At 38.3% G+C, this 14,710-nt stretch overlaps 1 protein-coding gene across 1 annotated transcript in view; it reads right to left on the bottom strand.

Moving 5' to 3' along the window:
- dnah1 (dynein, axonemal, heavy chain 1) overlaps positions 1-14,710 on the bottom strand; it is a 367,482-nt gene that overhangs the window by 74,525 nt on the left and 278,247 nt on the right. Inside the window, exons 56-57 of the mRNA XM_073072534.1 lie at positions 5,926-6,093; positions 1,627-1,818 (exon numbers count right to left, since the gene is read on the bottom strand). Of these exons, the coding sequence (XP_072928635.1) occupies positions 1,627-1,818; positions 5,926-6,093 (360 nt within the window). The remainder of the gene's footprint in view (positions 1-1,626; positions 1,819-5,925; positions 6,094-14,710) is intronic.

Below are 14,710 nucleotides of genomic sequence, written 5' to 3'. Positions count from 1 at the left end.
GTTGATATTGAGGCTGAGGAGGAGGAGTTAGGTGTTATAGGAAACTAAGCCCTGAGTAGATCGGTCCAATTGATCTGCTAGAATAGTGGTCACCAACCTTTTTAAGCCCAAGATCCCCTACCTCAGCCTTATTGAAAGGCAAGATCGACTCCAAATCTATTAGTTACACACATGCACACTGGGCAGAAAAGACCGGAATTAAAACCCCACAACCCGGAAGTAGAAATAATGTATAAACACCAGGGGTCACCACCCTTTTTTTGCACCGCAGACTGGTTTAATATTGACAATATTCTTGCAGACCGGCCGACGGGGTGAGGGTGTTAAACGCAACGGGAATACAGCGATACTCGAAGCAGGTTCCTTATGTCCAGTCTATTCCACAATTTAGTTGACGTGGCTCTCAGCTGCTGTCCCGTTTGCTCACATTTTTTCTGCTGCAAAAAAGCTCAACAGGTTTGTCTTTCAATGCAGGGTGCTTGGACTCAAGGTACTGAAACAGTTTTGAGGGCTTCATTGCCTTATTAGACAGCCTCCGGGCCCGAGCTCCAGCCTCCCGCCCGCCCACTGCCTTGTCCAGGTACGTCTGTTCCCGTACCGGGGCCGCGGTGGTCACAGTCCGGAGAGAGAGCAACCGACCAAGCGAGGAGTGCATTAGGACACGTGCCCGCCCCCTCCCCTTGTAGGATCTATCGGCCGACAAAAGTTAGTTACAGTAGATCACAGCGAGGTAGCTGCTCTGTTGCTTATGAAACCCTGAGCCAGAATGAGGTCATCTGAGATTACTTTAGCACCGGGTTCCCCATGAACATTTGGAGTGCTAAACAGGTTCAGAGGCGGCGCCTGTCTGTCTGTGCTCCGGGCCGGTAGCATTGGCAACCCCCACCGGCCGGTTACCCGAGGCCAACCACTGATCCCTGACGCGCTTGGGTAATGACTTCTCGTGGGTTCAAGTTCAACAGTGGGCTGACTGGGAATGAGGAAAGGTGCAGCTGACTCATATTGTTTCCTTCGGCCCAGTGGTTGGGGACCACTGAAGTACACTGTGTAGCGTGGGGGGCGGTGGGGGGGGAGCTACACGCATGCGCACTGGGCAGAAAGAATGGAACTAAAACCCCACAACCCAGAAACAGTCTCTCAACAGTATTTGTGTATTTCTTTTTCCTTTTTTTTTGGGATCTACTGGGAAAGTCCCCAAGATCAACTAGTCGATTGTGATCGACAGGTTGGCGACCACTATGCTAGTAGAATTGAACCAGAGCAAGCTGAAGATTTGACAATAATTTTGGGAACTGTATCATCCAGAATTTGATGCTGGACTAGAAATTGAGCATATAACAGTGAAGAGGCTGGTGAGCGGTCAGGGAGAATGAGATAGAGGATAGGGGTGAGAGCTGGAGAGGAAGATTGGAGGGGGGGAAGGTAGAGAGGGGGCAGAGAGAGAGGGAGAGAGGGAAAAAGGGGAGAGATGGGGAGAGAGAGAGAGATGGGGTAAGAGGAAAGAAGAGTAAAGGGTAGCAGAGGGTGAGATTAGGAGAGAGTTTAATGCTGTCAACTGTATCAAGGAAGCTTTGCTATTTTTTTAGACATACTGTCACTGAGGTTTTGATGTGTGTGTGATGTTACCTTGTCTGCTCTGATTAACCTCTGCTCACACTGCTCACATTTGTTTCCAAGCTCATTCTTTTTTGCTACACAGTCCTTGTACTTAGATTCAAGAGCAGCTATCCCAAGTTCCACTTCTTCCAGACGCCTTTTTGCTCCTTCTAGGATCTTCTGAGTTACTGACAGATCTTCCTGAGCTTCATGGAGGGCTTGCTGTATTAATAAAAAGAAAATTAATTGATTCTAAAGCTTTTACTGACATAATATGCTTTAGAATTCCATATTTAGTAAAATGAAGCATGTGTATAATCTCATTTCATATAGAAAATAATTAAAAAATCCTACAAAATTACTTTCCCTTGCCTTATTAGTGAAACAATTGTTTAAATCAGTAATCTGTGCCTTTATCATAAAGGACCCCTATAGAATCATAGAAACATAGAGCATAGAAATAGACCCCATTAACCCATCTCTTTGGATAGATGGAGCTCATCAGCCTGGGAAGGCAGTCCATCCAAGAGAGGGAAAACTCTGATTTCAAACCTCCGCTGCCTTGCAGCCACACCCACTCATGGGAAAGGCTTCCGGAGTAAACCCTAAGGACAAATCTGGAGCTGGAGTCCCTAAGGCAGTCCGACGTTGCTTCAACCTTGTTCTGGCAATTCCTGCGATGACACTGGTGCCAAGCTGTATCGGTCCTTGCCCTTCCCTTGGACAACATCGGTGGCTTGGAGAGGGGAGACTCGCTGCATGGGCAACTGCCAGTCTTCTATACAACCTTGCCCAGGGCTGTGACCTGAAGAGGGTGCAGATCCATGGACTCATGGGACTAACGGATGCCACACACAACCCATCTCATTCATGCCAACCATGATGCTTGGCTATGTTAATCCATTTGCCTACATAAGGCCCATATCCCTTTATGTCTTTCCTATCCAACTCCCTGTCTTAATTACTTTTAACCATTATAGTTGTATATGACTCTACTACTTCCTTGGCAGTTTGTTCCAAATAACAACCACCCTCTGTGTGACAAACACTCTTCAGAACTTCTTTAAATTTCTTCACTCAAACCTTAAACATATACCTTTTTGTTCTCAACTCTACCGCCCTGGAGAACAGATTCAATCTATCATATCTATGCCCTTCATAATTTTATAAACCTCTGTAAGGTCACCCTTCAGTCTCCTGTGAAAATAAACTTCCAGTGAGAATAAACTTAGCCTAGTCAATCTGTCCTTATAACTATTACCCTCCATTTCAGGCAATGGCTTCTGAACTCTGTACTCTTTCTATTGCTATCACCTCCTTTCCATAATGTGACAACCAGAACTGTACATAAATACTCCAAGTACAATCTAACCAATGTTTTGAAGATCTGCCAGACAACACCCCGACATTTATATTCCGTACCCAGACCTATGAAAGCAAGCATATCAATTGTCTTCTTCATTATCCAATCTACCTGTGTTTCCACATTCAGCAAGCTATAGACTTGCATCCTAAGGTCTCTCTGTACATCAGTACTCCTGAGGTTCCTGAAATTTACCGTGTACGTCCTACCAGGAATTGCTTTCCAAAGTGCATTATCTTACACTCGTCTGAATTAAATTCCATCTGACAACTCTCCAGTTGATTCTGTCATGCTGCCTACTGCACTATGGCTCCACTAATTTTAATTTCATCTGCAAACTTACTAGACCACCTCCATTTTCATCTGTTATATACATACATATATACAAAATTCTTAGCCAGATTCATGAGGCATGAACTACTTTGCCCAAAACCATGCTAACACAAAACCAAACTAATCAGTCCCCATCTTTTTAAGTGAACTTAAATCTTGTTACTCAAACTCTTCTTCCATATCTTCCATATCACTGATGTAAGGCTCACCAGCCTGTAGTTTCCAGGCTAATGCTTACTGCCCTCTTTGAATAAAGGGATAGTCATTGGTCACCCTCAACTCTTCTGGTACCTCACCTGGGACTAACAAAGATGCAAAAATGTCTACTGGATCCCCACCCCAGTAACCTCACCCTCTGCCTCCTTTAGAATCCTGGTATAGATTCCATTAGACCTTGTGGAATTATCCACCCTTTTGTACTCCACTATCTGAAAACCTTCCTCCTCTAGCATTGCCCTCCCTTCACTCCCCAGCTATCATGTCCTTCCCCCTGCTGACTACCAATGAGAAGTATTCTTTTAGGACCTTGCTCATGCCCCAACATTCCACAACAGTTTATTCCTTTGGTCCATAAGAGGAGCTAACTTTCATCAGTTAACCTCTTACTTTTAATATACATGTAAAAGATTAAAATCCCTTAAAATAAGAATAAATAATCATAAAAATCTGAATATACATGTTGTAAAAGATTACAATCCTTCTTGTGAAAGGCATTTCACAGCCCTTTTTGCCTTCCTATTTTCTTTCTTCCCCATATATCCTATAAGCCTCAAAATTCAATACCAATTTCCCATAAATTACATACACCTCCTTCTTTTCCTGATCAAACCTTCAATATATTTGTTAACCAAGATTCCCTAATCTTACCATTGTTTAGTTCCTACCATTATGGGAACATACTGACTTTGATCTCTTACTATTTTGCTTTGCCTTCCACTTATTGTTTTCCCTCCAGCAGATGGTCTTAATCTACTTCAGCCAGCATCCAGCATATTATTCATCATAACCTCTGCCAACTTCAATGGGATCCTGCTGTTAAGCACATTTTTTTCCTCTTTCCACTTTCTGCTTTCCACAGGGATCACTCGCTATATGCCTTGCTTGTCTACTATTTACCCCACCCTACCCCCTCCAACCAACACCACTGAACTCCCTCCCGGGTCTCATCCCTGCAAGCAGAACAAACACTATACCTACCCCTGCACCTCTTCCATCACCACCATTCAGGACCACAGACAGTCCTTCCAGAAGAAACAACATTTCATCTGCAAGTCTGCCGGGGTTGTCTTCAGGATACAGTGCCCCTGATGTGGTCTCTTCTACATTGATGAGACCCGATGTAGACTGTTGCTCTGTATAAATACTACTTAAATCCACTTTCTCTGGTTTTTTGAAATTTCAAATCTTTTACTATCTTTCCTTTCGGTTAGTCCCGACGAAGGGTCTCAGCCCGAAACGTCGACAGTGCTTCTCCCTATAGATGCTGCCTGGCCTGCTGTGTTCCACCAGCATTTTGTGTGTGTTGTTGTTTGAATTTCCAGCATCTGCAGATTACCTCGTGTTTCCTCTTACACTCCTCTGTGATATGTCTACATACTTGAGAATTGGAAGGCTGTTCTTATAACCTCAAAATGATCATCTCTTTCTTATTCTTTATATATAAACTTTTAACCTTGCAGGACATCTTCCCTGAGTAATATTGTAATGATCTCCATGATCAACAGTGCACTATGAACACTTCTTTATTCTTAGCAACACGCACAAAATGCTGGAGTAGCTCAGAAGATCAGGCAGCATCTATGAAGAGGAATAAACAATACATAATCAACATCTTCATTATAGTTATCCAGTAGGCCAATTAGGAAATGCACAGCTCACTGTGTTACTGCACCATTTTAAAAATTATGGATGTGTGTGTGTGTGTGTGTGCGTGTGTGTGTGCGTGTGTGTGTGTGTGTGTGCGCGCACGCACGCGCGCCTTTAACTCCTTGTGGAGTCATCGGGGCATCGTCATGACATTTTTGCACCGATCTTTTTGGTGATTGCTCATCGTACGGCATGTCATTTAAAACCTGGCAGAGCCCATCCCTCTCCAGGTTTTTTTTTCGATTTGCTAGCTCGACACTCAACCCAGGCACTGATGGAGAGCGTGGGAGCCGGCCAGATTCGAACTCGCGACCTCTCGCCCTGAAGTCTGATGCCACTACGCCACTAGCCGGCTGTACTGCACCATATAGGGATCAGTATATCTTCCATTATCTGCTTTCACTTGGAGTGCTGCAACTGTACTCAATTATTCTAGATTAGGCTCGATAAAGAGAAAAAAATTGGGTGACATTTTCTCTCTTGATTACCATTGAGAAGCACTGAATGTGAAAAACTAGACAACAATAAAAACATCAAATCAACTAATATCTGACTATCTACTTGCACACTTTTGGGCAAGATGTCATTAAACAACAGTTTTTTACAAAATTTCCATCTCATTTAGTGAATACTGTTTTCAGGTAAAGAAGAAAATAACTGGGAAAAGGAGAAAAAAAGGAAATAAATAATTTTCTGTTAGTTTCTAATCAAGCTTGTCTGAAATACCTTTAAAAGAAAATTGAATGGTAACAAGAGACAGTACATACCCTTTTAGGTTCCACAGCTTTGGCGATGAAATGATATTTGTGCATGGCCCGAACCCATTGACAAATCGAAGTGCATGCTTTTGAAATCTTGGCGATAGAAGCAGGCATAAATTCCTCACTGCCAATGTATGGTTGGATTGCTTTGATTACAGAATCGGGAATGTTGTCCTGAAAAGTGGGAAGAAATGTGAAAGGTTAGTGTTGTGATTGTGCACATTTTTAAATGGCAGAACTTCATGACAAAGTTGCTAATGGCATTATACTCCCTCCTATATGCTGATTCATCACAACCTTTGATTCGGCCTACAACAGTGGTGTCATTAGCAAACTTGAATATGGTATCGGAGCTATGCTTAGTCACGCAGTTACAAGCATAAAGCGAGTAGAACAAGGGGCTAAGCACACAGCCTTGTGGTGCATCTGCGCTGATGGAAATTGTAAAGGAGATATTATTGCCAATCTGAACTGACTTGGTTCTGCAAGTGAGGAAAGCAATGATACAATTCCACAAGAAGGAATTGAGGCCAAAGGTCTTGAAGCTTTTTAATTCTTTTTGAGGTTGATGTTAGTGTTCAATGCCAAGCTGTAGATGATAAAGAGCCATCTACATCATCCTGTAGATGATGTATGCATCTTTGCTGTCCTGGGTAGTCCTGGATAAAATCCCACAGGTTCTAAGAAGAGGTTATAAAGTTGGGCCTCAGCAGTAGTGATTTCAGGGATACTCCCAGAGCCACCTGCTAACAAATACGGAGTACAAAGGCTGTGAATGAATGATTGGAAAGATAGTGGAGGAGGAAATACTTTAGATTCTTGAAATTTTTTTGCATCATTCCGAGGAGAGGTAGGACCAGTGCATGTCAAATGGGTTACATGTTAACAGGACTGGGACCATTATTCTCATGAAGGAGGAGGCGGTGAGGTTGCCAGTATTTTTGGGGAGGGATTAAACTAACTTGAGTGGGGATTTGAGAGCTCGTGAGCAGAATCAGGAGGCAGAGAAACAAAGCTGCAAGCATAGAGTCCTAGAGCACTACAGCACCAAAACAGGCACTTCGGCCCATCTAGTCTGTGTCAAACTATTATGTTGCCTAGTCCTGTCAACCTGTACCCAGACCATACCCTCCCATCCATGTACTTATTCAAATTTCTCTTAAATGTTGAATCCACCACTTTCGCTGCCACTTTCACTTAACCTCTGGTTCTAGTCTCACCCAACCTCAGTGAAATAAGCCTGCTTGCAATTACCCCATCTGTACCCCTCATAATCTTGTATACCACTTTGAAATCTCCTTTCATTCTTCTATTCTCCAGGGATTAAAGTCCTAACCTATTCAATCTTTCCCTATTACTCAGGTCCTCAAGTCCTGGCAACATCCTTGTAATTTTCTCTGCACTCTTTCAATCTTATTGATATATTTTCTTATAAAAAGGTGACTATAACTGCTCACAATACTCCGAATTAGGCTTCACCAATGTTTTATACAACTTTATCATAATACCCCAACTCCTGTACTCAGTACTTTTATTCATGCGTGCCAACATCCCAAAAGCTCTCTTTACAAACCTATCTACCTGTAATGCCACTTTCAAGGAATTATGGATTTCTATTCCCAGATCCCTCTGTTGTAGAGTTCTTCTTAGTGCTTTACCACTCACCATGTAAATCTGACCCTTGCTTATCTTCCAAAACCACAATACCTTACATTTGTCTGCATTACCCGAGAAGCTAGACTGGACTGCCAACACAGATGCCTTGTGCAGGAAGGCACAGAGTCGACTGTACTTCCTTAGAAGGTTGGCGTCATTCAATGTCTGTGGTGAGATGCTGAAGATGTTCTATAGGTCAGTTGTGGAGAGCGCCCTCTTCTTTGTGGTGGCGTGTTGGGGAGGAAGCATTAAGAAGAGGGACGCCTCACGTCTTAATAAGCTGGTAAGGAAGGCGGGCTCTGTCGTGGGCAGAGTACTGGAGAGTTTAACATCGGTAGCTGAGTGAAGGGCGCTGAGTAGGTTACGGTCAATTATGGAAAACTCTGAACATCCTCTACATAGCACCATCCAGAGACAGAGAAGCAGTTTCAGCGACAGGTTACTATCAAAGCAATGCTCCTCAGACAGGATGAAGAGGTCAATACTCCCCAATGCCATTGGGCTTTACAATTCAACCGCCAGGACTTAAGAACTTTTTAAAAGCTATTATTAATGCTTTTTGAGATAGTGATTTAGATGCATATCATATTTTTTACTGAGTTAAGTATTGTATGTAATTAGTTTTGCTACAAGTGTATGGGACATTGGAAAAAAGTTGAATTTCCCCATGGGGATGAATAAAGTATCTATCTATCTATCTATCTATCTATCTATCTATCTATCATTAAATTCTATCTGACATTTTTCAGCTCATTTTTCCAGCTGGTCCAGATCCCACTGAAAGCTTCCTCGCTGTCCACTAGGTCCCAATTTTGGTGTTATCCACAAATTTGCTGATCTAGTTTACCATACTATTACCCAGATTGTTGATATAGGAGACACAACAATGGATCCAGCATTGATCCTTGCAGTACAGCACGAGTCACAGATCTCCAGTCAGACAGGCAACCAGCTACTGCCACTTGCTAGTTTCTCCTGTGAAGCTAATGTCTAATCCAATTTACCACCTTATCCTGAATGTCAGGCAACTTAACCTTCTTTCTTTCTTTTTTTAAAAACTTTTTTTTAATTGTGTTTTCAAATAGTTACAGAATAAAAGTGTGTGAAAAAGAAAATATGTGTTACCCATCCCCCCTCCCCTTAACCCCTCCCCCCTAACATCCCTATTGAAAGAAAAAAGAAAGAAAGAAAAAAAAAGGAATGCCTGGATATTAGAAGATCCCCACATGCTCCACGGAGTTCGTAATAACTTTAGTATATATATTTATTTCTTTCCCCAAGTAACCAATTATTTCATCTTTGGAGCGCCTATATATTTAATCCTGTCTTTTGTAAATAAGGGCGCCAAATTTTCAAAAATGTTTCATATTTATCTCTTAAATTATAAGTAATTTTTTCAAGTGGAATACAGCCATAAATTTCTTTCTTCCAACAATCTATACTTAAATATGTATCCGATTTCCAAGTAACTGCAATAGCTTTTTTGGCTACTGCCAATGCAATTTTTATAAATTCTTTCTGATGTTTATTCAATTTGGATATCGGTTTTGTCCCTAGTAAAAATAATATTGGATTATGTGCAAGTTGTATTCCAATAAGTTGTTCCAATAAAACTCTTAAATTTGTTCAAAAAGGTTGAATTTTAGAACAAGACCAAGTAGAATGTAAAAAAGTACCAATTTCTTGGTTACATCGGAAACACTGATCAGATAAATTTGGGTTCAATTTATTTATTTTTTGTGGTGTAATATATAGTTGATGTAAAAAATTGTATTGCACTAATCTTAATCGGATGTTTATTGTATTTGTCATACTCTCAAGACATAGTCTTGACCAATTTTTTTCTTCAATTTTAATATTCAAATCACTTTCCCATTTTTGTCTTGACTTATGGACTCCTTGTTTAATTGCCTGTTTTTGAATCAAATTATACATACAAGAGATAAATTTTTTAGTCTTTCCTTTTTGAATTAAAGTTTCTATTTCATTGGGTTTCGGTAATAACATTGTTTGACCTAACTTTTCTCTTAAATAAGCCCTTAGTTGAAAGTAACAAAAAAGAGTGTTGTTTGATACTTTATATTTATTCTTTAATTGATCGAATGACATTAATATACCTCCTTCAAAACAATCTCCTAAATATCTAATCCCTTTTTGAAACCAATTATATAAAAGTTGATTATCCATTGTAAAAGGAATAAGTCTATATTGAATTAAAGATCTCTTTGCTAATAAGGATTTCTTTGTCTCATCGTCAACATTTATCTTATTCCATAAATCAATCAAATGTTTTAATATAGGAGATTCTTTCTTTTCCCGTATCCATTTAGATTCCCATTTATATATAAAGTCTTCTGGTGTGTTTTCTCCTATTTTATCTAGTTCTATTCTGATCCATGCCGGTTTATCTTTCTCAAAAAAAGATGCAATAAATCTAAGTTGGTTTGCTTTATAATAATTCTTAAAATTTGGAAGTTGTAACCCTCCGAGCTCAAATTTCCATGTCAATTTTTCCAACGATATTCTTGACATTTTACCTTTCCAAAGAAACTTCCTCACATATTTATTCAGCTCTTGAAAAAACTTCTGGGGTAATTGTATTGGTAGTGATTGAAATAAGTATTGTAATCTAGGGAATATATTCATTTTTATGGCATTTACTCTACCTACTAATGTTATTGGTAATACCATTTATCAAGATCTTCTTGAATTTTTTTCAATAGTGGTAAATAATTTAATTTGTATAAGTTCTTTATGTCATTATCAACTCTTATACCTAAATATTTTATACCATTTGCCGGCCATCTAAATTGGGTTATTAATTGACATTGATTATAATCTCCTTTAGTAAGAGGTAAAATTTCACTTTTATCCCAATTTATTTTATAACCTGATATTTTCCCATATTCTTCAAATCTATAGGATAATTTACGCAACGAGTGCAATGGGTTTGTTAGATAAAGCAGAACATCATCAGCAAATAAGTTAATCTTGTATTCTTCCTGATTAACTCTAAAACCCTTAATATCTGGGTCCATTCTAATCAATTCAGCTAATGGCTCTATCGCCAACACAAATAAAGCAGGTGATAATGGACAATCTTGCCTAGTTGACCTTGTTAACTGAAATGGTGTTGAAATTTGACCATTTGTCACTACTTTAGCTTTGGGATTAGTATTTAAGGTTTTAATCCATTTTATAAAAGATACTCCTAATCCATATTTTTCCAATACCTTAAATAAAAAATCCCATTCCAATCTATCAAATGCTTTTTCTGCATCTAAAGCAACTGCCACGCTCATTTCCTCCCTCTTCTGCGCTAAATGAATTATACTAAATAAGCGAGTTACATTATCTGCTGATTGTCTATTTTTAATAAATCCTGTTTGATCCATATGTACTAATTTTGGTAAGCATTTAGATAATTTATTACATAAGATTTTTGCTATTATTTTATAATCAGTGTTTAATAAAGGAATAGGTCTATATGATGATGGCTTTAAAAGATCTCTATCTTTTTTTGGCAATACTATTAAAATAGCTGTCGAAAAAGATTCTGGAAGTTTATGCGTTCTTTCCGCTTGGTGTATTAACTCCATAAAAGGAGGAATTAATAAATCTTTAAACTTTTTATAGAATTCAGACGGAAAACCATCTTCTCCTGGAGATTTATTACTTTGAAGTGATCCTAGGGCTTCTTCAACCTCTTTCAATGTAAAAGGCATATCTAATCCCTTCTGTTATTCCGTATTTAATTTTGGAAGAGTTATTTGTGATAAAAACCTTTCTATCTTGGCATTGTCATTTTGTGATTCTGATTTATACAACTCAGAATAAAAATTCTTAAAAGCTTCATTAATTTCTAAAGGTTTATAAGTAATTTTATTTACTCTTGTTCGAATTGCATTTATTGTTTTAGAAGTCTGATCTGTTTTTAACTGCCATGCAAGAACCTTATGTGATCTTTCACCTAGTTCATAATATCTTTGTTTAGTTCTCATAATTGCTTTTTCTGTTCGATATGTTTGGAGCGTATTATATTGTAACTTCTTGTTAATAAGTTGTCTTCGTTTTTCTTCTGTCATATTTCTTTGGTTTTAGAAGTATAACTTATTATCTGACCTCTCAAGTATGCCTTCATTGCTTCCCACACTATAAATTTATCATCAACTGAATGTGAATTTATATCTAAAAAGAACTGAATCTGTTTTTTCATAAAATCACAAAAATCTTGACGTTTTAATAATATTGAATTAAATCTCCACCTATAAATTGATTCCTCTTTATCTATCATTATCATTGTCATTATTAGAGAATGGTCTGACAATATTCTTGCTTTATATTCCACATTTTTCACTCTATCTTGAATATTCGTTGATAATAGGAAAAAATCTATCCTTGAATATGTTTTATGTCTATTTGAATAAAATGAATAATCTCTTTCTTTTGGATTAATTCTTCTCCATATATCAATCAAATTTAAGTCTTTCATCAATGATAGAGTTAATTTTACTGCTTTTGATTTTGTAACAACCTTTGTTGATCTATCTAAAACTGGGTCTAGACAAAAATTAAAATCTCCACCTATTAATATTTTATCATGTGCGTTAGCCAAATTCAAAAAGACCTCCTGTATGAATTTTACATCATTTTCATTTGGTGCATAAATGTTCATAAGGGTCCATAGTTCTGAAAAAATTTGACAGTGTATAATTAGATATCTCCCCGCCGAATCAATTAATACATTTTGTATTTTAATTGGTAAATTTTTGTTAACCAAAATTGCAACTCCTCTCGCCTTTGAATTAAATGAAGCTGCAATAACATTTCCCACCCAGTCTCTTTTTAATTTCTGATGTTCTATGTCTGTTAAATGAGTTTCTTGTAAAAAGGCTATATCTGTTTTCATTTTTTTAATATATGTTAAAATTCTTTTTCTTTTTACTGGCCCATTAAGCCCATTAACATTAAAACTTAAAAAATTCAGTAGATTAGTCATTATTATTTTTTAATTATATTACTCCAATCTGTAATAATACCTAATCTTTCAACTTTCGTGGTATCCTGGGAAATCTTTATAAAAATCTCCATGTTGCTATGTGTGTCCCCACCAATCATCCAGGCAAAAAGATAGAAGAAAAATAGAATATAAAGAAAAAAACAAAATACCCCCCTACTAATGTTGTGGAAAAAAACCACAACATTACCCCCCTCTGTTGTACGGGTCATGGAAACCGCCATGATTACACACGTGAATCCCGTAGTAACCGATCCAAAGCTCCCCAGCCCCCTGCAACATAAAAAAGTATATGTATAAGAAGAGAAAAAAAATACTATTCTCATTTAGTATTTCTAAAATTTTGCTTTTCTCTTCTATAATATCCATAAATGTCCATCACTTCTGTTCATTGACTCTATCTTCATCTTTAATCCATTACGTTTGGAAGCCTCTATGTGTAATTAGCCAATAGATTAAAGTTTTTGTACGAACTCCTCCGCTTTTCGATAATCGGAAAAAAAATTTTTTCCCTCCTCCAAAAAAATTATCAGTGTTGCTGGATGACACACTGTAAATTTATAACCCTTTTCCCATAAGGCTTTTTTCACTGGGTTAAATTCCTTCTTTCTCTTCAACAGGTTGTAACTTATATCAGGATAAAAAAGAACTGGTTTCTCTTCTATCATCAATGGCCCGTTTCTATTTTTGGCACTTTGGGCAGCTGCCTTCAGGATCTTTTCTTTGTCTTGGTATCTTAAGCATTTTATCAAAATTGATCGTGGGTTTTGATCAGCTCGAGGTCTTGACCTTAAGGATCTATGAGCCCTTTCAATCTCGATTGGAGTTTCTCTTTCCATTTCCAATTTTTCAGGGATCCATTTTTGAAAAAAAATTATTGGATCTTCTCCTTCTATATCTTCTTTAAGTCCAACAATTTTAATATTATTTCGTCTACTGAAATTTTCAAGCTTATCAATTTTTTCCATAACTTGTTTTCTTTCTGATGTCCAAGCAGTATTTTCATTTTCCATTTTGTCCATTCTTTCAACCATGTCTTCCGTTTTAATTTCCAAGTCCATAATTTTCTTTTCCATTTTTTCCTGTCTCTTTGTCATTTTATCAAGCATAATCTCCATATTTGTCATTTTTTTGGAGTACTTTTTGATTACTTTTAATGTGTCTAATTTATGCATTATTTGCCTCAAAGTCTTTTCTATATTTCCAAAAGAACTTTTATCTCCCTCTTCGTCTGATCTTTCTGAAAGATCTGACTCTCCCTCCGATTCGCTATCACTTTCAGTTGCAGTGGTAGCTGGGCTTTGTAGTTCTTGTTGCTCCCGTTTGCGCATGCTCCATCCTTCGCGTTTGCGCAGTTCACGATGGTCTTGTCCTTTAGAAATGGCCGATGTTGCTGCAGTTTCCCGTTCTGTATCGCCGGTGGTATAATGTACCTGAGACCGCGGTTCCTCGGTAGACGTGGGCCTTGTTCCTGTTCCAACTTGCGTAGTCTTCCCGGTATTAGTTTTCATCATCTTCTTTCCTCGAGGCATAGTTTGACACAATCCGGAGTAGTTTATAAGTAACTTTTAGAAAGTATTGACTAACTTTTCTTCATTTAAACATTAATTTATTAACTTTTTACGGGAGAGCTGGGTTCCAGCGTCTCAATCCTACGTCATCACGTGACGTCCCCAACTTAACCTTCTTGACCAAACTGCCATTCAGGGCCTTGTCTAAGGCCTTGCTAAAGTGTACGTAGATAACATCCACTACCTTTTATTCATCAGCTTTCCTGGTAACTTCCTTGAAAAGCTCTCCAAGATTAGTTAGATATAACCTACTTCTCACAAAGCCATGATGATGATCCCTAATCAGTCCCCATCTAACCAAATACTTATGTATCCGGTCTCTTAGAATACCTTCCAATAACTTAACACTACTGACTTCAGGCTCAACAGCCTATAATTTCCCAGATTGTTTTTAGAGCTTTTCTTGAACAACAGAACAATTTAGCTATCTTCCAGTCCTCCGGCACCTGACCATGGCTAAGGCCATTTTAAGTATCTTTGCTAGGGCTTGTACAATTTTTGCACTAACCCCCACAAGGTCAGAGAAAACACCTTGTCAGGCCGTGTG

The sequence above is a fragment of the Hemitrygon akajei genome, chromosome 19 (genome assembly GCF_048418815.1).
Source record: "Hemitrygon akajei chromosome 19, sHemAka1.3, whole genome shotgun sequence".
Taxonomy (NCBI): Eukaryota; Metazoa; Chordata; class Chondrichthyes; order Myliobatiformes; family Dasyatidae; genus Hemitrygon; species Hemitrygon akajei.
The sequence above is the reverse complement of the archived record's forward strand: the minus strand, read 5'-3'. Positions and strand labels throughout refer to the sequence as shown.